At 45.2% G+C, this 25,790-nt stretch overlaps 1 protein-coding gene across 2 annotated transcripts; it reads left to right on the top strand.

Moving 5' to 3' along the window:
• Positions 1-6,356: 6,356 nt before the first annotated feature.
• Positions 6,357-25,180, top strand: HACD4 (3-hydroxyacyl-CoA dehydratase 4). Of its 2 annotated transcripts, none has more exons than XM_060269018.2 (7): positions 6,357-6,517; positions 9,429-9,532; positions 11,145-11,272; positions 20,376-20,488; positions 22,049-22,155; positions 22,758-22,889; positions 23,822-25,180. In XM_060269018.2, the coding sequence occupies exons 2-7, from the start codon at positions 9,436-9,438 to the stop codon at positions 23,902-23,904; spliced, it is 660 nt and encodes a 219-aa protein (XP_060125001.1). In that variant the 5' UTR covers positions 6,357-6,517; positions 9,429-9,435; the 3' UTR covers positions 23,905-25,180. The 2 variants fall into 2 exon arrangements, with proteins under 2 accessions (XP_060125001.1, XP_034996913.1); XM_035141022.3 differs by having other exon boundaries at positions 6,500-6,895.
• The last annotated feature ends 610 nt before the right edge of the window (positions 25,181-25,790 follow it).

Below are 25,790 nucleotides of genomic sequence, written 5' to 3'. Positions count from 1 at the left end.
TTCTGGAAGCAATGAGCGGAGGACCAGCGTCTTCCCCAGAGTGCCCAATTACCGGTGTGCCAGACTTTGGCTCCCCCATAAGAAGCACCTCTAGACCCAGCAGAGAGGATGCAAGGATGGCGATAGGGCTGATCTTCAAGGAGACCCTCCATGTCTTTCAGCTGAATTTCACCCAAGCCAACTGGAACACAACGGTCACAGAGCTTTTCCAAATGGACCTGCACCAACAAAGTCAATGGTGGGAGAGGTGTTCTGTTGCACACACCGGGAGAGAGGCAAGACTTGAAGACCCCCGTGTAAAACGAAACCTGATGATATACTTCAGGAAACTCCAAACGTTCCTGAGAGACAAACAATACAGCCTTTGTGCATGGGAGGCTGTGCGGAAGACTATTTCGTGGAGCATCCCGATTGTTCTTGATCAACTGCTCAAATCTCTCTGAGACTAAGGTAAGATCGGCACATTATATACAAAAAGGATACATTTCGTGAAAAAGTAATGCCACGGGTACATGTAATTCGTTTAGATTAGCCTGTATTTTGGTTCATTTAACCATCTAGTCTTTTCGATGATTAATTCAACAGAATTATCCTCTCAATCTTTTTGGACTCCAACTCCCACCAGCCTCAGTCGCCATGACTAGGGCTTGTGGAAGTTGTCGTCTGAAGCAGCTGGAAGGCACCAGGTGGGCAAGGCATGTTTTTGACTGACAATACCTGAAGCCTTGTTCCTCTTTTAAAATGAAGGCAACTATCATGACTGTACAACACAGGCAAACCATTTCTTTGCAAGTTGTCTTAAATGCAAGGCATTTATTCATGCCCCAGCTGGAACTATCTCTCCTTTGTCCTAAGCCCCACTCTTTTCAGATGGGGTTTAATTCCCGTTAGCTTTGCACAGGGGCACCAGCTCTAAGGGGCACTGGGGGCCCAGGCACCCACATTTTTTTCTGTGGGTGCCCGGCCTCCACGTCATCATTCCCCGTTGCTGCAACAGGAATCGACACCTCCTGGCCCCACCTGCCATGCCCCACTGCCACCACTGAACTCAGTGGGAGAAAAGCTTGCACCGCTGCTCAGTGGCATATGTGGTGGGGTAGTTGGAAGAGAAGAAGGAAAAGGTGTAGTTGGGTGGAGTGCTGTCTCTTGCATTTCTGTTGCCTGAGGCAGGAGCTTCAACCCACATCATGGGTGGGAAGGCTCTGGTGGAAATAGCTTCCTGTTCTTTGTTACCAGTACCTCCTATATACAGTTGGGGTTGGAGGTAATCTGGTCCAAACCCCGCTGAGTCTGGGAATCTTGCAATTTCAGCATCCTTGACAGATGGCCTTAAAGCCTCTGCTTAAATACCTTCAGTGACGCAGAGCCCATCATCTCCCGAGGTAGACCATTCCATAGACAACAGGTTATTGCTTCCTTGGCCTGTGTGTTCAGAGTTGTCTTGTAACTTTTGAAATATGATCCGTAAAAGAGCTCAGAACTGGAAAAAGTGTCCTCACCCCATGGAAGAAAATAATTACTGTACGGACAATGGTTTTAAAAGTTTCATTTTTTTCCTTAATTTTTTTCTTTTTTTTTTGTTACGAGTATATAGATAAAAATAAAAACTTAATATCAATTATCTTTTTATGCAAGATTAGTCTAAATAAGATAAAAACGTAGCGAAAGAGGAAAAGGAAAGAGAGATATAAGAAGAAAGAGATAGAAAATGTTTAAAAGGGAAAATAGAAAAGATAAAGTTCTGAAACTAAAGAACTTCTGGTTCTTCATCTGTTCATTATATAAAAACAATATTCACTTCATTCACTCCAATATACCGTAACACCTAACGAAACCATTTTCTATAAAGACACATTACCTTCAACCCCCAAATCCAAGTGTCATTATTTCTTTTTCATGCAAAAAGTCTGAGAGTTTTCCTATCTTTAATCAATGTTGACAAGGACTTTTCTCTAATCAAACATGTCAATTTTGCAATCCCAGATAAGTCTGTTAATTTTAACAACCATTCTTCCATTGTTGGTAATGATGAATCTTTCCATCTTTGTGCATATAATTGTCTCGCTGCCATAAACTTATATTGAAACAAAGTTCCATAGACCTTTTCTAATTGTATATCCATTCTGGTTTCAGTTGAAAGGTGATCTTAATAATTCTCTGTATCAGTGTATGTATTTGTATCCAATCAATCAATCAATCAATGCTTTTTTACATGTCCATCAAGAATGATAAAATGTCCATTTTCTTTTGCATTGTAGGCAGTGGTTCAAAGAAGTCTCTGAGCTGCTCAAAATGCACTGTCTCGTCTATGGGAAGTATTCACCTCACCCTCTGCTTATTCTAGCAAAATAAAGCAATGGATAAGAAGGAAAAACTTGAACTTAAAATTTGTACTTATTATCTCATCGGAAACATTCCTGTCATCTACACACATTCTACGATTGCTTTCACAAATTCAGAAGCCGGAAGGTCCAAATGGAGATTCTGGAACTGACTGAATGCAGCGTCTCATCAAGTCACGCCAAAGAGTAGCATGGAAGGAAAACCCACCTTTTTCATAGAGGAGCAACTCCATCACCTGTCGAATCTCATATCTCAAATGCATCTGACTGGAAAGACGATCTCTCACCCAAGTTCCATCAATAGGAATCAGTTTTATGTCCAAGGTGGACCTGGACCTGGGGAAAAGATTTGCCTAGCAAGATTGGGGGGGGGGGCCTTTCCCAGATGGAAAATTTTGAAGCCCACCAAACAACTTTGAGGCTGCCATACAATAGACTCTGTCCGAAGAGAGCACTCAAGAAGAGATGTCTTCACCATCCATTTCAGTCTCCCATTCAATTCAATGCAAGCAGACCCAACCGCCATTGTTGGCTATAAGGTTCCATTGGGGTGGAAGCCAGCCTAGTACAAGATTCAAGTTACCGTTGAGAAAAAAGCTACTTGATATTTATTTAACTGTTACCTTCTTAGACTCTTGCTATATATTTTTTTTAAAAAAAAATGTCATTGCCTCTATTTATTTGTTTAAATTATATTTTGGTTAAAAATGTATTTATTAAACAGGCATTTAATATTCAGGTATTATTTATATAGGTGTTATAGCTTTAACTCCTCAAATGCCTTTATTTTTCTATATGTTTCTGTGCAATAAATGTTTTCCTATGAAATGGAATCCCAATTTCCCCCTGGTTGACTTTTGTAGCTTCTGGGTGCTCTGGAGAGAGCTGCAATTGATGCAATTGAGAGCTACAGAAACCGCGACTGCTTCTGTAAATCTGGGACTGTCCCTGGAAAATAGGGACGCTTGGAGGGTCTCTTCATCTTCCACATGCCCCTGTCATGAATGTATGCAGTTGAAACAACAGAAGCAGAGGTCCCAGCTTGAATAAAATACTGGGGAGGCCCCCAGGTAAGCCTTGCCCCACATAATTGATCACAAGATGTGGTACACCAACACCATTTGAATGGCAATGCCCATCAACTTGGGAGGAGGCGGCCCCCTCATATATTTAGTCCCTTTGGGCCCTAGGAATCGGCTTCTATGGGCAGAGGCTATTCAGATGTTGTGTGATGCAGCAGCTAAAAAGTGTGATGCAGCAGCTAAAAAAGCCAATGCAATTCTGGGCTGCATCAATAGGAGTATAGCATCTAGACCAAGGGAAGTAATAGTACCACTGTATTCTGCTCTGGTCAGACCTCACCTGGAGTACTGTGTCCAGTTCTGGGCACCACAGTTCAAGAAGGATACTGAAAAGCTGGAATGTGTCCAGAGGAGGGCAACGAAAATGGTCAAAGGCCTGGAAACGATGCCTTATGAGGAACGGCTTAGGGAGCTGGGTATGTTTAGCCTGGAGAAGAGAAGGTTAAGGGGTGATATGATAGCCATGTTCAAATATATTAAAGGATGCCATATAGAGGAGGGAGAAAGATTGTTTTCTGCTGCTCCAGAGAAGCGGACACGGAGCAATGGATTCAAACTGCAAGAAAGAAGATTCCACCTAAACATTAGGAAGAACCTCCTGACAGTAAGAGCTGTTTGGCAGTGGAATTTGCTACCAAGGAGTGTGGTGGAGTCTCCTTCTTTGGAGGTCTTTAAGCAGAGGCTTGACAGGCATATGTCAAGAATGCTTTGATGGTGTTTCCTGCTTGGCAGGGGGTTGGACTGGATGGCCCTTGTGGTCTCTCCCAACTCTATGATTCTATGATTCTACCCATAAAGGGCCCTTGATAGATGCAAGCAATCATGTGTGGATCAGACCTCTATGGACCAATATAGACCGTTTGGCTCAAAGGTGGGGAACTTCTGGCCCTCCCTATCCTGTTGGACTCCAATGGTCATCTACACCTGTCAGTTTAGCCAATGGTCAGGATGATGGGAGATGGGGTTCAGCAACATCTGAAGGTTCCCCATTCCTGGTGTAGACCACCAAAGCTTCTTACTTCCATTGGGAGATATACAAATGTCCCCAAATGAGGAGAAATGAACTAGCTTACTGGGATCAGCATTTGCTGCCAAGGCCACACTTGGGGATGGGCAAAACTATGAAGCTTTGCACCTGTGTTTAGGGACGGAAGGCGACACGGATCCAGTGTGGTTACAAGTCCATAGTAAGAGATGCAACCTCTGAAAACGAGAGCGAAACAGTCTTCATGCTCTATCACTAGAACATGCAGTCAATTAAAACAGTTGTTGTTAGTCAAATGGGAGGGGAGTTTTGGTGTGTGTTTTTTAATGCTTCACTTCTAGCAAAATTATTTTCTGGTGCTAAAGAAGATAAGATAAGATAAAAGATAAAAGATAAAAGATAAAAGATAAAAGATAAAAGATAAAAGATAAAAGATAAAAGATAAAAGATAAAAGATAAAAGATAAAAGATAAAAGATAAAAGATAAAAGATAAAAGATAAAAGATAAAAGATAAAAGATAAGATACCTTTATTGTCATTGTCCCCTTGCGGGAACAACGAAATTACTCGGTTGCTACATCCACTCAGATAAAGCATTCCGCATAATCCAAAATTACAAAAACCTAATTAAAAACAGTAAATATAATACAAAATAACAAGTAAAATAAGATGACTTCAAAGTCCAGGCTTTCCATTTAAGGCCAAAATCGCTCTAGAGAAGAAACTGTTCCTGAGACGGCTCGTTCTTGCCTGCATTGTTCTATATCTCCGTCCCGATGGCAGGAGCTGAAAGAAATGGTGACCAGGGTGTGTTGGATCTCTTGATATATCTAGTGCTTTTCTATGGCACCTGGTGGTATAGATTTGTTCTAAGGTGGAGAGTGAGCAGCCAATAATGCTCTCTGCTGTTTTAATAATCTCTGTCCTGAGAAGTACAGCTTCCGTACCACACACATAAACCGTACGTGAGCATGCTCTGTATGGCACAGTGATAGAAGGCAAGCAGCAGCTTTTGTGGAAGATGGTTTTTCCTTAAAATTCTCAAAAAATACAGTCTCTGCTGCGCCTTCTTCACAAGCCCCCTTGTATTAACACTCCAGGACAGATCCTCCTTTCCCAATGGAAAGAAGTCCTTTCCCAATGGGTTGTAGAGCTTGCTTGCAATTTTCTACAATTTTCAATTGTGTTCCTATACAGGACGCTAGAGGGCAACATGAGACTACAGCTACTGTACTCTTGCTAAAAATTTGTATCGTAGCGTGAACAAATTTGAAAGGGCAAGTGGGACCTGTAACAGAAATGTGGTCGTGTGGGGTGCTGCTGTTCAGGGTTCAAGCCAGCTAGCCATGGTCTGTGCCAGGCTATTCAATTCTACTGCCCATTACCAATTTTCTAGTCTCTTTCCCCTACCCCAGACAGACATGCCACCTTCTGTGGTCACTGATCCTGTCCAGAATCCCCTGGTGTGGCTCCCCCCAAATAAATAAATAATAATAATAATAATAATAATAATAATTGAATAGCACATCCCTATTTTCATCGGAGAAATGTTGGAGGGCATGATGTGTGTCTGAGGCATGCATGTTATTTTTTAAAAATAGAAATAGCTTAAATGACAGGGTTGCCATGTCTGCAAATTTTGAGCTGGGCTCCAAGCGCAGTTTAAAACAAAACAAAAACCCCAAGGTATTTAAAAGGTGAGCAGAATGGAAAGGGAATGACCAGACCTGACTTTTAAGCAGCTTATCTTTTAGGCAGATTTTTACAATTCCAGGGATATTTTCTTGACACGAAGGACTCTTGAATTCCATCATTATTATCAGCAACCTCCTGGCAACTCTGGAAAGTGCATTTTGGAACGGAATAAAACATTTTTTTTTGCTGCTGAGCTTGGATGTTGTTTCAGAAAGCATCGCTATGTGAGTGTGTGTTTGTGTGTGTTGCAATGCTGGCCTGACGTGGTGAAGAAGGGAAGGGAAGGCAAGGAGGAGGGGAGATCTCTCTGTGCTCAGCCCAGCTGTTGCAGCTGTGAGGAAGAGGAACACACACACACAGCTCAGAAGATCTCGGCTCACTTGGGCAGCTGGAGCAGGGCCAACTGAACCAAGGTAAGGGCAGGACGGTAGAAGCAAGGACATGCTGGGAGCCGGCTGTCATCTAGGCAGGAACCTCCTCGGCGTCCTCTTGCTGTTGTGGGGAAGGCAGAGACTGCCTGATGTACAGGACAGAGGCTTTCATTCCAATAAGCTCGCCTCGCACAGGAAGGGCAGTTCCTTTTTTCTGGTTTCGGTGGAGAGTTGCTTCATCGGCACTTTGGCACCGAGATCAAGGAAAAGGACCGAGGAGCTTGATCTCAGGGGCTCAGAAGGACAGCCTTTTTTGATGGTGGTGTTGAGATCTCCAGTGGGGTGAAACCCATCCGCCAAGAAGCTCAGGCCAGAGCACGAAGGCAAAGCCCCGTCTTATCCTTGCAACCACCACGGGAGGTGAGTTAATCTGAAAGAGAGGATCCCAGAGGAGTCTCCTCTTGGAACCAGTGAAGGAAGCTGCTTCAGAGGGCACCATAAAGTGGGGGTGAGGCCGTAGATAAAAGCATGAATTGATGTCTAAATGGGACTTTTCAAAGTACTGGTCCTACCAGGGGAGGAGGCACTTTAGTGTGTCTCAGAGCAGTGCGGACTGTCTGCTGTCCCAGATCATGAAGAGACAAAGTGTGGTATCTTACAATGGACTCAGAAGTTCCTGTGCATCTTTCTTAAGCCATCTGAGAATGCCATAGCAAACTCCTGAAGATATTGTTGGTTTATAGCAGTGATGGCGAACCTATGACACGCGTGTCAAACGTGACATGCAGAGCCCTCACTGCTGGCATGCGCCCTAATGGCCCATTCGCACTGTTTTTGCCCCCCCATTTGTTCTCCCACTCCTCATACAGCTTTTGCTTATACCAGATCGTATAAGAGCTTGTCTCCGCTACAGCTTGTCTCCACTGTTAAAACCCAGATCCTTGTTGTTGTTGTTGCTGCTGCTGCTGGTAGCCAGAGATTGGTTTTTTAACCCATTCTGTGCTGGTTTTTTGGCGCTTTGGCAGACTATGTCGGTGCTGTGTGTTAGTTCCAGCGAAGGTATTATTCACCATTTATTTCTGTTCTCTTCCCCCCCCCCCCAAAAAAGTGCAGCAGTTTTGGGACATCCCCCCAAAAAAGCAAAGCGACTTTTGCACCCCCCAAAACTTTGGTCAGCAGCTCCCCCCAAAAAGCTCAACAACTCTGGGCACTTTGTGATAAATAAGGGGTTTTTTTTGGTTTGGTTTGGTTAAATAATTAGTTTTTGGTTTATTAAATACAGTTATATATTGTAATTAAACATTTTTGTTATTTAAACTATAAATATCATAAAATTGTGGTTTTTTTCTTGAAGTGACACACCACCCGAGTTATGCTCGGTTTTTTGGCGAATTTCGACACACTAAGCTCAAAAGGTTGCCCATCACTGGTTTATAGAAAGTAGTCGTGTTGGGTGTTATATTGGAGTGGATGTGTTGAATGATGTTTATATAGCTGACAGGCAAAGACAGGAAAGTTTCCTTCCTTCCTTCCCCTTCTTTTCCTCTGGATCTATGTTTTTATTTTACCTAGATAAATGTCTTGGTTTGATTAAAAAAAGATAATCTTTGTATCTCTCTTTATAAAATCTAATGCAATTTATTCAGAAGAAAGAAAGAAAATGCCACAGCAAATTCAACAAAGCAGGTGAACCTCAGTTAGTTCACCTGGTGTTGCCTTGCTTTGGCTTTGGGGGGATTTCTATTGATTTATTTGGTATTGTAGTTTTTCAGTTTCATTGAAGCATATCGATATAGGTGTATCTCACATCATCATGTCATATCATATTCTATCTCCATCTTTCTGTCGTGTTTGTTGGTGTTGTTAAACCACTCAGATACTGTCTTGGCATTAAATAATATGTAAATATCTGCAATGAATATAATAATAAAAAATAGAAACCATGCCAAGCAAATCTCTTTGCTTAAAGAGGGGAAATAGGAAATGACTGTTCCGACACTGTTTATAATGGAGCATAAAAAGAAAATAATGGCAAGGAGCCCTCTTAAAATGTTGTTTAATCTTGACTATATCTGGGGGCAGGCCTTTGAAGTTGGCAGTGAATCATGCCCTCCTTTTTAGTACTTTGCCTCCACCCAGGGGCTTAGGAAGGGAGGAGCGATGGGGGCGCTCCGCCCTGGGCAGCGCGATCCCGAGGGCGCCATGGCGGCTGCCCCCCGCCCCCAGAGTGCATGCCCCGCCCCTACGGGCGGCACGCCCCCGTCTCCAGAATGAGTGCCACGCCCCCAGAACGCGTGCCAGCCCCGCCCCCGCCTGCTCTCAGCCCCCGGTGCTGGAGAATGAAGCTCCGCCAGTGCCTCCACCTGGTGAAAACTGAAATGTTAAATGCAATGTTCATTGGCCTCTAGTGGCTGAGTCACTTTTAGGTTTGTTCGTTTTGTGTGCTGCTCCCACCGCCATGACGGAAAAAGGCCCACATATGAACGGCAGTGATAAAACCGCTATTTTGGCTGGCTCAGTTCCATAGAGCACACCAGCGGCAATAAAGCGGCCTGTGGCTGCTTGCATTCATGGGTGCTATAAAAGGAAACAGAGTGGTAGAAAATGACCTTGGCATCCTCTTGCACTCACCTGCCTCCCTCTGTGATGAGGAGCAGGCAAGGGGATTGCTCTGCATGCAAGGCTCTCTGGATCATGGCCACCAAGTGAAGTGGCAGTTGAATGAAGCAGAGTGGGTCCCATCCATGCTCGATTCCCTTTTACAGAGATTGCTCCAAGATTCTGATATGTGATTCCAACAAGGTGATCCCTTTTCTATCTTCTTCCTAGGTGCAAGAGGTTTATCTTGTCTAGCCAACAGAGAGCTCTAGATACAGTCTAGTAGCAAATGCCCATTGCTCCCGTCATTCCGGTTAGGCTTTGCTATTTGAATTCCCTGTTCTTGCTTTTACAGCTGCACAATGAACCCCTACATCTTCTGCTATTATTTAATCCAGTTCTGCGGACATTCCTGGATATTTATCAATATGATCATCAGGTTCCTGATTTTTGGAGAAGGTAAGTCTATGCTGTTTTGCGATTTGATCAATTGAATAGCAGCTTCTCCATGGAAACGGGGTTTGACGGAGAGAGTAGCAAGCAGCAACATGGGCCACAAATGGGATTTCTTCACAAGCGTCAGTTGGACTGGAACCACAGAGAAGGGCTAGTGCTAGGGGGCCGGGTTCGAATCCACCAATGGCTTAAGAAAAACCGAGGCCTGTCAGCTTTCAATTCCCTTCTGTAAAATGTGGGAATGAATGATCTAAAGACATTGTGCAGTATGCTATAGAAAGAAGCAGTCTTCAACTGCATTGAAACCAGATAAAAGTTTAGATATTTCATAGAATCATAGAATTGGGAAGTGACTACAAGGGTCATCTAGTCCAACCGCCTGCAATGCAGGAATCTTTTGCCCAACATGGGGCTTGAACCCACAACCTACAACCCTGAGATTCAGGGTCTCATGCTCTACCGACTGAGCTATCCCCAATGATGTTCTATGAAGATACTTGACTCTCCTTTGTAGGGGAATGGAGTAAGAGAAGATAATTAGCGGTGTCTTTGAAGACGAGCTGTATTCCTCTCTCTCTTTTATTTTCTTCTTTCTTTTTTTATTATTTTCAGTTTAGATTAGTTTGTTCTTTATTGTATTGGAGAAAGTCTTAACAAAACTTAATAACAAACAGAGATGGGGGGGGGGAATCAACCTCATTACTTGAACCACATGTGATCTCAAACGTATGTACACATGTTTCTGCAAAACATACTGCCTTCATAGCAGTGACCTGATGTTTACCAAAAAAGAAAGACATTAGGAGAGAGAAAGAGTTAGAAAATCGAAAGGGAAGATTTATTTGAGTCTAGTCTTTGGTCTAGAATTGTCTTTAGATTCAGTCAAAACGCATAAGGCAACGCTGATTCTAGATTGTCTCTGTGCTAATTTCCTGCACCTTTTGCAAATTTAAACACCCAAATGCTGTTCCGTGGAAACCAGGACCACGGCCTAAATGCAGCCCATTTCCCTTCAGAAAGTTTGCAAAAGATCTTGCGCAACGTTCTTTGTTATAAATAGTAACTGTGTGCCACTCAGTTGTGGTCGGAGCATGTTCAGAATGCACACATGCAACGTTTTATTTGTACGCTGCCTTTCCACTGCCAAAATCATGCTCAACATGGAAAAAAAATTACATATGCACAAACATAACAAAAGTAGTCATGACAATAAATAAAACATGAAAATGTACACAACCACATTGTCCACATAAATCCCAATAAGATCCAAAATAAAGATATAAAAATTAATATCTAGGACAGGAACAACAACACTCTTCCAGGCCAAGAGTCTGTTCAGCAGCCTCAGCTTTTGTAGCTGGAGTCAGTCAGGGTCCTACCGTCTAGGTGGAGAAAGATCTGCAAGTCAGGGAACAGGTCCTTCAAGACTCACAGTCAAGATGCCAGTGTCTTCTGGCAAAATGTACCATTCCCCTGAACACAGTTAGTGGCAGGAAACAGGGGCCATTTTAATTCCCTGATCCCTTAATGAGGAGTGGCAGTGGGAGAGCCCAATAGGAAGAGGCTGCAACAGAATGATAATCCAGTGTTTTCTCTTCCTTTCCGTGGGGCGAAGATTCGGTCGCAGATACCTTCTATTCCATTGGGCTCGTGATGCGCGTTTGCCAATCTTTCTCTATCCTGGAACTTTTGCATATCCGGCTCAGCATTGCGGAAGACCATTTTCTCCCAAGGCTTTTGCAGGTACGGCATAATTAATAATTGCATGAAAGGAGACGAGGGTTAACAATTGGGTAGCCGTCAGTTCAGGGGGTTTAAAATCCTACAAGAAATTCCGATTCTCGAATTGGAACATTTGCTAACCTCGCGAAGTGAGGTAGACGTGTGGTCTGTGTGTATGAAAGAGAGAAAGGGGAAGAGGGAAGAAACCCAGGCGTGTGGGCGAGAGAGGGAGGGAGGGAGGGAGGGAGGGAGGGAGGGAGGGAGATAAGTTTGTACGCGCTCCTTGTTTTTACCTTCAAATTATACAGTTGACAAAAAAAATTAAAAGGCAACAAGCTACATAGTAAAGTTTGTTTTTTCTTGTGCCATATTTGTCATAATTTGTTTTAGTTTAAATGGGTGGGGTCAAGAGAGAGGCCTGTGGTTTGAGGAGGAAAGGGGGGGACCAATGGCCCGTTGATATCCTGTGCCCAAGGGTCCCCAGAAACATGGAGCCAGTCCTGGTCAAGGTGGCCAACTTCAGAGATTTGGTTATTACCTGTATATCCCACCTTTCTTCTTAGGACCAGAAGGTGAGCTACATAGTCCTCCTTCCGTTTTATCTTCACGGCAACCTGTGATGTAGGCATCACAGAGGTTATATTCAAACCTGGTGGAAGCAGAGCTCCACACATGCAACAGGATTTCCCCTTCCTTTCCTTGCATGGCCCCCAAAATCTGCTCTGCAGATGAGCAAAGAGGGTTACTTCCACTGCACAAGTCTGTTGCAGGAGTGGAACAGCAACTCTAGATACAATCCAGAACTGGTGATTGACCTAAGGTCACCCGTGGTCCTAAATCAGGCACCCCCAAACTTCAGCCCTCCAGATGTTTTGGACTACAATTCCCATTATCCCTGACCACTGGTCCTGTTATCTAGGGATCATGGGAGTTGTAGGCCAAAACATCTGGAGGGCCGCAGTTTGGGGATGCCTGTCCTAAATCTTGGCTGAGTAGAGATTTGAACTCGGGTTTCCCACTCTACTGATCTTGTCACCAAATCATTCAGGAGGGTGACTATTTGAACACCGGTTAGCAGAAAAAGAGGCCTGGGCATATTTTGAAAAGAACAATAAACTAGACAAATATCATGCACGCTCTTGGCATATATACCAGTGTGCTGCTACTGCGTAAGCCACTGGGTCACTGCAAATCCGCCTTTCAAAATACTGGCTAGAGACCAGCAAGCCAAGTCATTCAATGGAATAAGAATTCGTGGGGTAAAGTTCATGTTTGTTAGAACACTCTGAATGGGCGATAGGATCAACATTCCACAAGACGGAACGTGTTCTGACCTTTCAGAAGAATTTTAGGAATATACCCTTCCTCTTCAATGAAAGAGAAATTAGAAAAGCTTATGTTTCCAGTTAACACCCCCCCCCCCTGTGGCGCAGTCACAACTGGAAAAGCAGAGAACTGGTTGAGTGCAATCCAGCAAACAACAGCGGCAACAAAAACAGCAGCAAGATTCAGTGGAGCTTAGTCCCAAGGCAGCAAATGAGATCTTATATCTGCTTACTTGGCAGTGACTCCCGCCACTGCACCGTGTAGGAGTTCTTGTGCAGGATTGCACCATTAAGCACATCACTATCCATTTTGGTACCTTTGGTTTCAGCAGGATTTAGGGTTAGAGTAGCATATGGAGAGCCTGTGCAATGTCAACGCCATTAGAGCTAAACTGGGAGCAGGGCAGTCTCGAGCAGGTCGGCCGCCCTGGCGCTGAGGGGCGGAGATCGCTCCGGCGCCCCTGCCCTCGCAGGGCAATGCATGGTTTCCGCGCGGCGCCCTGCCTACCAGCCTGGCGACCTGGCCCCCCGCACCACCGGGGGTCTACCTAGAGCCGGCCCTGACTGGGAGCATGCAGATGTTTCTGGATGACAAATCCCATCATCCTCGACCACTTGCCAGGCTGACTGGGGCTGATGGGAATTGGAGCTCAACAATATCTGGAGCTCCACGAACCCTGTGTTGGAGATATAGAACAGAGTGTTTTAAAGAAGCACAGAACTGCACAGTTGGAAGGGATCCCCAAGGGCCATCTAGTCCAACCCCCTTCGATGCTGTCCCTCGTGAAGGCTGTCTGTAACGCCTAGCAGGGAACACCCTGACAACCTGCACAGCAGGGAACAATCAGGGGCTTCCTTAACTACATTTTAATGAACACCTGCATTTTAATAAGCATTGACAATAAGCATGACTGACCGTGGGAAACCAGAACTTCACAACAGGAGCACTGTTAATTCTCCCATTGAAATGAATGGGGCGTAGAAGTGCTTAGTGGGGTTATGGACTGTCCTCCACTCCAGGCTGCCCTGGGCCAACCCAGGAAACTCAGGATCCAGCCCCAGGGTCGGCTTGCCCATTGACTCTAGTGACGCGGGGTGCCAGGGTGCCGGGTTGGCAGGGGGGCGCTGCGTGGCAGAGCCGCACGGAAACCATGGTATGCGCTGCGCCCGCCCACCAGCCACGGGAAGAAACGGGGCGGGGCAGGGGCGCCGGAGCGATCTGCGCGCCACGGCGCCAGGGTGCCAAACCTGCTTAAGGCGGCCCTGTCCAGCCCTGAGCAGGAGGGTTCAGTTCTGCTAGGTGTGTGGGTGGCGCTGTGGTCTAAACCACTGAACGTCTTGGGCTTGCTGATCGGAAGGTCGGCGGTTCAAATCTGCAGTACAGAGTGAGCTCCCATTGCTCTGTCCCAACTCCTGTCAACCTAGCAGTTTGAAAGCACACCAGTGCAAGTAGATAAATAGGTACCACTGTGGCAGGAAGGTAAACGGAGTTTCCGTGCACTCTGGTTTCCTTCATGGTGTCCTGTTCCTGTTGCACCAGTAGCAGCTTAGTTCTGCTGGCCACATGACCCAGAAAGCTGTCTGTGGACAAACGCCGCCTCCCTCAGCCTGAAAGCGAGATGAGCGCCACAACCCCAGAGTCGCCTTTGACAGGACTTAACCGTCCAGGGCTCCTTTAGCTTTTACCACAGTCCCTTCCAACTCTATGATTCTATGAAATTCTCAAGCAGCAGCATTCTCACCACTTGTAATTTCCAGCAAATAGCATGCAGAGGCACATTGTCTTCAACAGTGAAGGTTGGTAGCAGCCACTGATATTCTGATACCCCCCCCCCCAAATCTGTTTAATCCTCTTTTAAAGCCACCCAAGAACTATTTGGACAATCTGCCTCAGGCACCAAAATTTATTGGGCTGGCCTTGATTTTCCATGATCTGATTCAGGAAAGGCCCCTTCTCTCCCCACAAGAAAGGCTGCGTGTCGTACATTTACTGCTTTGTTTATATCTTATCCCCTTTTAAAAAATGTCATTTGTGGATTACACCGTGTCTGGGTTTCATTTTTCATCTTCGGGGAGCAAGGGAAAGAATTCTTTGCCATCTGGAGCAGAACATGGCACACACATCTGTGATCTCCTAGAGAAGCTGCGATTTGGAAATGCACTTCTTTTGGTCTTCTATGGCTTTTGTGTTATTTCACGGAAACTGAGCTGCTGTCAAGTTAGAGGGAGCGGGGAGAGGAGGAGGAGGAGCAGCAGCAGCAGCAGGAGGAAATTCCACAGAGCACAAATGAAAAAATAAAACCTCCTTGTTTACATTTTGTAAAATGACTGCACAGGCTTTCAATTTCTGCTTTCGGAAGAGAGGGCACAAGCTTTCGGACTTAAATTTATTTTTGACCCAAGAGTAAGCGGAGGAAAACTTTAGAGACCACATCCTTTCATTACTTAAGCAAAAATCTCTTTGTTCTGGTGAGGTTCTAGTGTTCTAAAACAGCGTTTCTCAACCACTGTTCCGCGGCACACTAGTGTGCCGCGAGACGCTGGCTGGTGTGCCGCGACGTGTGGCGACGAGAAGGGCGATTTGCATTGTCACGTGCCTGGCGGCCGCCAATAAACAACACTGTCCCGCCAGAAAGCAATATTTCTCCTCCTCTTTCCCAAAGCTCAGTGCAAACGAGCCTGGCGGCCGCCAATACTCAGGACTAACCCGCCGGAAAGCAATATTTGGCAAGTGTTTCTTACAGTCATAATTATAATATAGGGCGGCACAGAGTTAATTTTTTAAAACTTTTTTAATGGTGGTGTGCCTCGTGATTTTTTTCACGGAACAAGTGTGCCGTGGCCCAAAATAGGTTGAGAAACACTGTTCTAAAATGCAGCGAGGTTCTTTCCCCCCTGCAAGTTGCATGTACAGGTTTCTGTACACACCAAACAAACGGCAGGAATACCTTTTGGTTTTCTGCACTCCTGCAACCCTCCACCCCCAGCCCAAAGCTGTCATCAATAGATGTGCAATGGCTGTCTCAGCTTTATACACCTCCACTTAACTGCGGAGTCAACATGGCATAAGTTTTCCTTTTGAATTGAAACTCCAGGATAGCTCTGCATTGTTGGTAAAGCCATGTGTACACAGATGCCAAACATGCTGGCGGGAGTGTGCTGGAGCAAGCGTAAATGGAAATGTGTACACAGCCCTATCGGTTGAGGGTTTTGCTCTTTCAAGGTCAGCAGCAACACTTTGAATTGTGCTCGGAAACATACCGGGAGCCAATGAAGGTCTTTCAGGACCGGTGTTATATGGTCTCGGTGGCCCTGTGGAACGCCCTCCAACCAGATGTCAAAGAGAAAAACAACTACCAGACTTTTAGAAGACATTTGAAGGCAGCCCTGTTTAGGGAAATTTTTAATGTTTGATGCTGTACTGTTTTTAATATTTGGTTGGAAGTCGCCCAGAGTGGCTGGGGAAACCCAGCCAGATAACAACAACAACAACAACAACAACAACAACAACAACAACAACAACAACAACAACTTATTATTTATACCCTGACCATCTGGCTGGGTTTCCCCAGCCACTCTGGGCGGCTTCCAACAGAAAAATAAAACACAATAATTAAACATTAAAAGCCTCCCTGAACAGGGCTGCCTTCAGATGTCTTCTAAAAGTCTGGTAGTTGTTTTCCTCTTTGACATCTGTTGGGAGGGCGTTCCACAGGGCAGGCGCCACCACCGAGAAGGCCCTCTGCCTAGTTCCCTGCAACTTGGCTTCTCGCAACGAGGGAACCGCCAGAAGGCCCTCGGTGCTGGACCTCAGTGTCCGGGCACAGAATGATGGAGGTGGAGGGTATGGGCAGGGTATAAATAATATATATATATATATATATATATATATATATATATATATATATATATATTATCTCAGCATACACCACCACTGTCAACTTGCAAATAATCCTTGCTTCATTTTCTCCTCCTGAGGAAGGTTAAGCTGAGACTATGCGGTTTGTTGAGGAAACTCCACCAGGGTCATCATATCTGAAATGCGAGTTCTCCAAATGTTTCAAGCCTACTTTCTTCAGCTGCAACCGCACTCTCTGTCCCCACCCGCTTTCAGGCAGCTGTTAATGTGTTGAAAGCTTACAGAGAGTCCTGCAAGCTAAGAAGCTGATCAGTTTTCCATGACCTGAACCTTTTATCTTCAGGAAGTGGTCTGCATTTCTTTCCATCTAGCAAAGTCATTTGACAAAGGAAATCCTGACTTCCAGCAAAAAAATGATAAACTGACACATCCATTTTTTTTCATTTTAGTATATCTAATAATTTTGTGGTTATGGCCAGTGTGGTTTACTAAACTTACAGCTGAATACTCAAGCATCTGAAATAGCAAAAGTGCTGCGAGATAGGCAACTTCCTTTTCAGTCGAAACAAAATAAAAAAATTCCTTCCAGTAGCACCTTAGAGACCAACTAAGCTTGTCATTGGTATGAGCTTTCATATGAACTTATATATAGTGAGAGGGTGGGGAGGGGTATTACTCCGAAGGGTAGTGGGAATGGGTGATTGGCTGATAGGTGTGGTAGACCTGTTGACTACTGTTAATGACTGAATTGGTCTTACAGGAAAAAGCAAGGAGTGAGATAGCTAAAAAAAATACCCTTTCACTATATATAAGGGTCTGGTGACTTCTGTTTTAGTGTATCTGAAGAAGTGTGCATGCACACGAAAGCTCATACCAATGACGAACTTAGTTGGTCTCTAAGGTGCTACTGGAAGGATTTTTTTATTTTGTTTCATCTTCAGCGTCTATACCACCCATAACAGAATTCTCTGCAAGAATGCTCACCAGATATTCGACTGTGGGTTGCGGAAACAGTGGAGAGATGCAGATGTCCCAATAGCCACACTGCATTTGTCTGAAGGCCGATCAGTCTCTAAGGTGCTACTGGAAGGAAATTTTGTTTCGACTATGTCAGACCAACACAGCTACCTACCTGTTCCTTTTTGATGTGAGGGAGGGGGAAAATAGCAAGACCCTCAAAGCTGATGGGATCTTTCTGCTCAGGGCTAAAAGGAGCTTTGGAATGATGCTGCGACATTTTCAATGGAACATTTTCACTGGAACAAGAAAGTTCAATAAATGATGTGGCAGCTAGACTGGTGACTGGGAGCGGCCGCCGAGACCACGTAACACCGGTCTTGAAAGATCTACATTGGCTCCCAGTACGTTTCTGAGCACAGTTCAAAGTGTTGGTGCTGACCTTTAAAGCCCTAAACGGCCTCGGTCCAGTATACCTAAAGGAGCGTCTCCACCTCCATCGTTCTGCCCGGACACTGAGGTCCAGCTCCGAGGGCCTTCTGGTGGTTCCCTCATTGCGAGAAGCCAAGTTGCAGGGAACCAGGCAGAGGGCCTTCTCGGTGGTGGCGCCTGCGCTGTGGAACGCCCTCCCATCAGCTACCAGATATTTAGAAGACATCTGAAGGCAGCCCTGTTTAGGGAGGCTTTTAATGTTTAAGAAATTAGTGTATTTTAAAGTTTCTGTTGGAAGCCGCCCAGAGTGGCTGGGGAAACCCAGCTAGATGGGCGGGGTATAAATAAATAAATAAATAAATAAATAAATAAATAAATAAATAAATAAACTTTGTTATTTGTACCCCGCCCATCTGGCTGGGTTTCCCCAGCCACTCTGGGCGGCTTCCAACAAAAATTTAAAATACATTAAAATGTCACACATTAGAAACTTCCCTGAACAGGGCTTCCTTCAGATGTCTTCTAAATGTGAGGTAGTTAATAACAATAATAATAATAATAATAATAATAATAATAATAATAATAATAATAATAATTTCACATGCTTTGGTCCCAGTTCTGAACCCCCCTGCCTTAGAAAACGAAATGGATCCATTGCATCCACCAAATTAACCTCCTATGTAGTTAGGCCCGAATTGAATTGGTTGAGAGTCTTGGATGGGAGAAAGCAATCTGGGCGAGAGCCAGGTTACCGGGTGGTTTGTGTGTGTGTGTGTTACCTGGTGATTTTTGCGGCACATGTTAGCAGGGCGGACAGAGCCGTTGGTTTGGTGTTTGAGAGGGAAACGCCAGAGTGATTGAGTCGATGTTGCGTTGCAAGTATTGAGGACACGCGAGAAGTGTGGGCGCAGAGAGGAACGGACGACATTGGATGAGTAATGGGCAGCGCAGGGTTGGGCCTTTACATAGTGCAAATGATTTGAATGGGAAAATTGGGAATCGATTGGGAGTAGAGGACAGGCCAAATGAGGTGTGATGTGTGGGTTGGCGGGGAAGTGTTGCATGTCGTGAATCAGGATAGGCCTTGGCAAGACGAAGTAGGTGGCGCTCTTACTCAGGGGGCAACAGGTAGGAGACTTTGCAGATGGCGGGGGGTGGGCTCCAGATGGCAACAGATGAAAACCTCTCTCCAGTCCTCCTCCCACTTGAAAGCACCGGGTGGCCAGGCTGACAAATCATTTCCCCAGACATTTTTGAAGCATGCTGCTATGTTTCTTTTTCTTTTTTGGGGGGGGGATTTTATTGTTTCACCTGGCAGCACATTCATTTAGCTCCTAATAATAATAATAATAATAATAATAATAATAATAATAATAATAATAATTTATACCCCGCCCATCTGGCTGGGTTTCCCCAGCCACTCTGGGCGGCTCCCAACAAAATGTTAAAATACAGTAATTCCTCAGATATTAAAAGCTTCCCTAAACATAGATTTATATGTTGCTGGCGGGGGGGGGGAGTATTGTGGCTATTTCTTCTACCTCGCTTATGGACTGTTTTGATAATAAGCGGGATATAAGGATGCAAAATAAAATTAATTCCAATGCTATCGCGAGAGTCTGTTGAGCATGCAAATCCAGTGGCCAAAGGCAACAGCTGTTGTTGTTGATTGAATTTATATATCACCCTATACTGGTTCACAGAATAAAATCAAGATATAAAACCACAAGATACCTAATAATAATAAAAACAACAACCCAATAGCGCCCCCCCAAAACATTTTAAAAGGGCATAGGATATCAATCAAATCAACTGAAGGCCTGGTTAAAAAGGAACATTTTTACCTGATGTCTAAAGGTGTGTGATGAAGGCGCCAGGCGAACTTGCCTGGGGAGAGCATTCCACAGACAGGGAGCCACTGCAGAGAAGGCCCTGTTTCCGTGTTGCCACCCTCCGGACCTCTCAAGGAGGAGGCACATGAAGAAGGGCCTCAGAAGATGATCTCAGGGTCCGGATAGGTTGATATAGAAAGACGTGGTTACAAAGAGGCAGCCGTAAAACACAGAATGTGTGATTGTCTGTGTGTGGGCATCTGTATGAAATGCTTCTATCGCCTTGTTTCTTTCTGCAACACGGCTGCTGCTATGCGAGCCTTTTTTTCCTCCTTCATTTAAAACAGGCTGCTTCTAGATGACCTGTTTATTGAGCTTTCAACCTGGTTTTTATTTGCAGGGAGATTAGATGGTGCTGGCTATTTAATGAGCTATTTCTCCCGATTTGTTTGTGGGGAGGTTAGATGGCGTCGTGTTGAGCCAAGTGCCAGCTCACACTTTCCAGGGCATTTTGCTGCCCTCGTCTCTGTCGCTAAAAGTTGAATCTCTCGAGGAAATGGGTTTTGCCAATATGTGGTTGAGTCCCAACCCAAAATACCAGCAGTCCGGAAGCACCCAGAATCTCACACGTACCTTTCCTGTCACACAAACCAGAGGCTACAGCCACCGAAGCAGAACCCAATCCATCGCCTTATCCTCTGCCCTTCCCTCGTTTCCAGATCGCAGAAAGAATCATCGTCTTATTTGTTGTGATTGCCAGTCAAGAAGAAATTCAAGGGAAATGTGTTGTGTGCATCTTATTCTTCCTTTGGAGTTTCCTCGATGTGGTCAGGTAAGAACTTAACACAGGCATGTTCACATCCCTCCAAAGTAAACCAAATGGGTTTTCTTTTGGCCTCCCAGGCAATTACGTTTTAGTGTCTGGTCTGCTTCTCCAGCAAAAGCAAATCCTGGGAATAAAGGATAAAGAGTGGGCCACCCCCTCACTTACTCCCAGCATGACTTATCGCTTTGGCCTTGCTGCTAGCTAGCTGCAGTCTACAAATTGTGTATTTTCCTAGGTTTTTAGAAACAGATAAGAGAGATAACCAGAAACCGTGTGGATTAAATGGGTTGCTTTGGGCCATTGGTTGAAACCCCCAACCAAATTGCGGCCTGATCTAAGGCAGGTTGCAACAGCAACTTTATCACCATACGTGTATAAATGGTAAGAAGGCTAAGAAATTGGTCCTCATATCCCTGTTTGGGATAAAGGTGGGTCCCAAGTCTGATAAGGCTGAAGGCTACAGCTTTAGGCTGCACTGAGAGAAGGGGGCATGGTTCTGCCGGAAGAGCAAAAAATGTGAGCAAACTGGTTTTTCAAGGTTCCTGCTATTTACCTGAGGCCCCAGAAAGAAAGAAAGCGCAGGGCAACTCAACTACCTAGTAAATCCAAGCAAAATTGAACTCTTGAGAGAAGATGTGGGTGCTCTCGCCTTTCAAATACAGCAACCCTTAGAGATTCGAGTGGTTATCTTTTATGTGGACAATCAAGTTTAGACATTGCCTGCTTTGCCTATTTCCCACTGGGAGAGAGGACAAGATGATTTCAGAAGCTCGAGAGTTCGGGGGTCATTTTAATGGCAGCTGAAATGGGTAGAATATGTAGAATGGGCAAGTTTAACGTGTAAAATTAGAGATCAGAAAGAGACTGATTTTAAAGATTGGAAAATGTTTGTAGAAGACGTAAAAACTCAGTGTAAATATGTTAAAACACAAATAGGATTTGAGTAAGAACAGCACTGGGGGTGAACTTTTTGTTTTTCTTTTGTGATAAGGTGAAGGTGCAGAATAATCTGCAGCGTAAATTGAATTTTTGAAAGAATCAGGGAGGGAGGGAGGGAGGGAGGGGAAGTCGTAGGTAGAATGACTAATTGTCAAATTTGAAATGTAGAATATTTTATTTGCTAAACAAGTATTTTAAAAATTAATGCAATGAGTTTTCAGGTGGCTAACTGCAGTCTCACTCAGACATTAAGTCTTATTGAATCCAGTGGGGCTTAACCCCATGCAAATTGGGCTGGGATTGTGTGATTTAGCTTGCAAACAAAGCAGCAGTACGTACAAAAGAGTCTCTTTTGTGTCTCTGTGAAGTCCCAATAAGCACTGGCTGTGGAGTTAGAGCCCAGGAACATCTCGAAGGCACCACAACGCCTCCCCTTGTTCTTTGGCTTCCCACCTTCCTCACATTTTGGGGATCGGGATCAGTGAAAGGATACCTTTGAAGTTCTACCAACTGAGCTATCTCAGCAGTCAAGTTGCTGCTTAAAAGGAGACCTTCAGCTAATCAGCATCTCCAGCAGTGAAAAATCAGAACGTGGCTCACCCTCGTTTCACCCGCCTTTTATTCTAGATATACTTACTGTATGCTGGCAGCGACAGGGACCTACTTTCGAGAATTGACGTGGCTCCATTATACGCTATGGATTCCTCTGTATCCTCTGTCGGTCTTGGCTGAAGGTAAAGGCGGGGGGGGGGCCACGTGAAGTTGCCTGCCTGATTTCTAAGGCTACCACCCTAGGCATATTTGCTCGGGAGTAATGCCCATTGAAAGGGACCCAGGTGGCGCTGTGGGTTAAACCACTGAGCCTAGGGCTTGCTGATCAGAAGGTCAGCGGTTCGAATCCCTGTGACGGGGTGAGCTCCCGTTGCTCGGTCCCAGCTCCTGCCAACCTAGCAGTTCGAAAGCATGTCAAAATGCAAGTAGATAAATAGGAACCGCTACAGCGGGAAGGTAAACGGCATTTCCATGTGCTGCTCTGGTTTTCCAGAAGCGGCTTTGTCATGCTGGTCACATGACCTGGAAGCTATACGCCGGCTCCCTCGGCCAATAATGTGAGATGAGCGCGCAACCCCAGAGTCGGTCACGACTGGACCTAATGGTCAGGGGTCCCTTTACCTTTTAATGCCCATTGAATCCAAAGGGGCTTAGTTTTGAGTTATCCATTATAGCTTTTTATTATAAAGGAAGGCCTAAGACCTTTAATTTTGCTCTTTGGGAGATTTTTCACTTACAAGCCACTAAATCCGTTTTTTATCTATTCCGCCCCCCTCCCCTCCAGAGTTTGCCATAAATGAATCGCTACCTCACTTTGAAACCTACGGCACTTACTCAACCCAGCTGCCCTTACCATTCGATATACCCGTCTACTTCCCCTACATACTAAAAATATACATGGCGATGTTGTTGGGAGGTAAGTTTTTAGTTTCTTGGCAAACCAACAAAAAAACTGAGTTTGGCCAGCCTGGGGTATTATAGCTCAAGTCTCCCAGGAGGGACTGAATTGGGAGCTGTTTGCCTAGAGCCCTCCTCTATTTCTTGGGACAACTGTGCTGCTGAGAGCAGCCCGCTTTTCTGCCTGGGGGGTGGACCTGAGGGAAGACTGCATCCCTCAGGCCCACTCCCCTAGCTCCGCCCCCCATGCTGCCACGGATTGGTCAATTCAAACTGTGGGGTTGGCGGTGCCCATGATGTTCCGTGACGACCGGGAGGGAACGGCGAAGGCCGTAGGACAATGGCGAGGCTCCACGGGGCGAAGGAAGCAACTGCCGCTCACCGTGAGAGGGGTAAGTAGCCAGGATCAAAAGAACAGAGTGTGCCACAAGTGAAGAACTGGGGCTGTGTAATGTAACAACCATATCTGGGCATCTCTATTATTATTACAGTGGGACCTTGGTTCCGGAACGGCTTAGTTGTTGAATAAATCGGCTCCTGAACGCTGCAAACCGGGAAGTGTTCCAGCTTGTGAACATTTTTCAGAAGCCGAACGTCTGCCGCAGCTTCCGATTGAGTGCAGGGAGCTCCTGCAGCCAATCGGAAGCTGCGCCTTGGTTTTCGAACAGTTTCGGGAGTCGAACGGACTCCCGGAAGGGATAGTTTGAGAACCAAGGTACCGCTGCATTGCTATTATTTATTAAATGTATTAAGTTTGCATACCACTCTATACCCGCAGGTCTCAGGGAAGTTCACAATATAACTACAACTCTAGCCCATGTTTTGAGGGGGAAAGGGCTTGGAAGATCCCTAGAGGGACCTCAATGGGCTTTATAAGAACAAGATGCTGTTGCCTTCTCCATATTGGTTTCTACAGTCTTGCACTCAGAGCCTGTTCTGGTTTGAATTTAGGTGCGTACCTCATTGTCCGATGCCTCTACGTGGAACGGAAGACTCAACTGGGAAGCTGGACCATGAAGGCAAAAAGCAGCTAGCTTACCTTTTCCTCAAGGAGTGAGGGAAGTGGCTCGAGGAGTCCCAGTGGTAAATGCCCTTCGGGAAACTAAGTGCAGTAGACCATGACTTTAAAACGAGCTACCTTGAGACAGTAATTTGGATATCTTTGGCTTAAAGACGGCCACACACACTCTCGATACGTAGATCCCATTGCACACATGGCGCGAGAAGTGTTTGTGTGTGCAGCAGAACCATGAATCTGGTACCAGAATTGTGATTTTTAAAGCACATTTGGGATTGGGAATGTGGGGGAAATGGCGCCACAGAGCACTCGGCTGCAATAGAGCTGATTCTGAGGGTTTGCCCTCAAGGTGTGTGGGGGGGGCTGTAAAGGGGCCCCAGAGCAAAAATCACCAGCAGCCCTGCCTGGGTCCTGGGGGGAGGGAAAAGGGCACTAAGCCTAGCCTTCTCTGCCCAACACGCTAGTTATTTATGTACACAAATATTTCTATACCCTTCCCCAAATGGAGAAACATCGTAGAATGTGAGCCACCCATTTGCGCAAGCAGTAAGGGCCAGACTTGGATTACCATCCTAGTGGAAACGGCCTCAAAGGTTATATAAGCCAACACAGGTAAAAGATATCGGTGCGAATATTTAAGATTTGGAATGTTTGTCTTAACTTTTCCCACGGAATTGGAATTTCCGGTTAAATCATTCACGAACCTCTAGCCACTGGAAACGTATTTTTTGTTTAATTGTAAAAAAAAGGATATCTTTGTCTCTTTCAACACATCTATGTAATGAAACCTAGAAGTTTAAAGATTTATAATTGTATATGCAAAATGCAGCAGTGAGTATATCTAAAACCAAGAGAAGATTGATGTTCCGTAGTGCTGAATGGATGGAGTGTCAGTCGTGCAAGAGGACTTCTGCTTCCACTGGGAGAATGTCCACTTCATCTTCTCCCCCCTGTGCGGTCCCAAAATCTGTTCCAGGGGGTCCTACAACCTCCTAAGTTGGGGGGAGAGCAGTACTGTACTTTTGTTGGAGATGCACAAGTCCGTTGCGCTAGTGGAACAGTAGCATTAGATACAAACCATGTGATATTACAGGTGAAATTCAGACTTTGCATTTCAACTATAATACCTGCTTCCCCCCCCCCTGAACCCCTTAAAAACTGCTCCAGGGGATGCAAAGTGGTGTAAAAGTCAAAGGTAAGGATTGGGAAAAGGGCAAAATACTTGAGCTGATAAAACACTGTTAATCCCACGGTCCATGGGAGCCTTATAAATAAAATCAGGCTGGAGAAAATGTAAGCTTCTGCTCATTTTCCATTCTGCTGTGTGCCTGGCAGGCCTCTAGATTTGGTGGTTTATTCTCTTTTGATACTCTCTTTCCCCATATGTTCAGATACTCCCCCCCCAAAAAAACCCCAATGTCTCTCCCTTATTGGTCTCTCCATCCACAGCAGGTGCTGAAACCTTTCAACAGTTTGACTTCACCCCTAAAGGCACACTCCATTGTCTCCCAAGACAGAAGGGTGCAAACCAACACATGCTATAATCCAGAGGTCAGCAACCTAAGGCCTATGGGCAGAAGCAGCCCATGAGGGTCACTTGAGACCAGCGTGGTGTAGTGGTTAAGAGCGGTAGACTTGTAATCTGGTGAACCGGGTTCGTGTCTCCGCTCCTCCACATGCAGCTGCTGGGTGACCTTGGGCTACAGTGTTTCTCCAAAAATAAGACACCGTCTTATATTTATTTTTCCTCAAAAAAAAACCACTATGGCTTATTTTCAGGGGATGTCTTATTTTTTTCCTCCTTCTCTTGCCACGGCCGGCATTGCTGCTGCGCCTATCACTATGTCTTATTTTCAGGGTATGGCTTATATTCTTTGAATGCTTAAAAATCCTGCTACGGCT

This window comes from Zootoca vivipara, chromosome 15 (assembly GCF_965207765.1).
Source record: "Zootoca vivipara chromosome 15, rZooViv2.hap1.1, whole genome shotgun sequence".
Taxonomy (NCBI): Eukaryota; Metazoa; Chordata; class Lepidosauria; order Squamata; family Lacertidae; genus Zootoca; species Zootoca vivipara.
The sequence above is the reverse complement of the archived record's forward strand: the minus strand, read 5'-3'. Positions and strand labels throughout refer to the sequence as shown.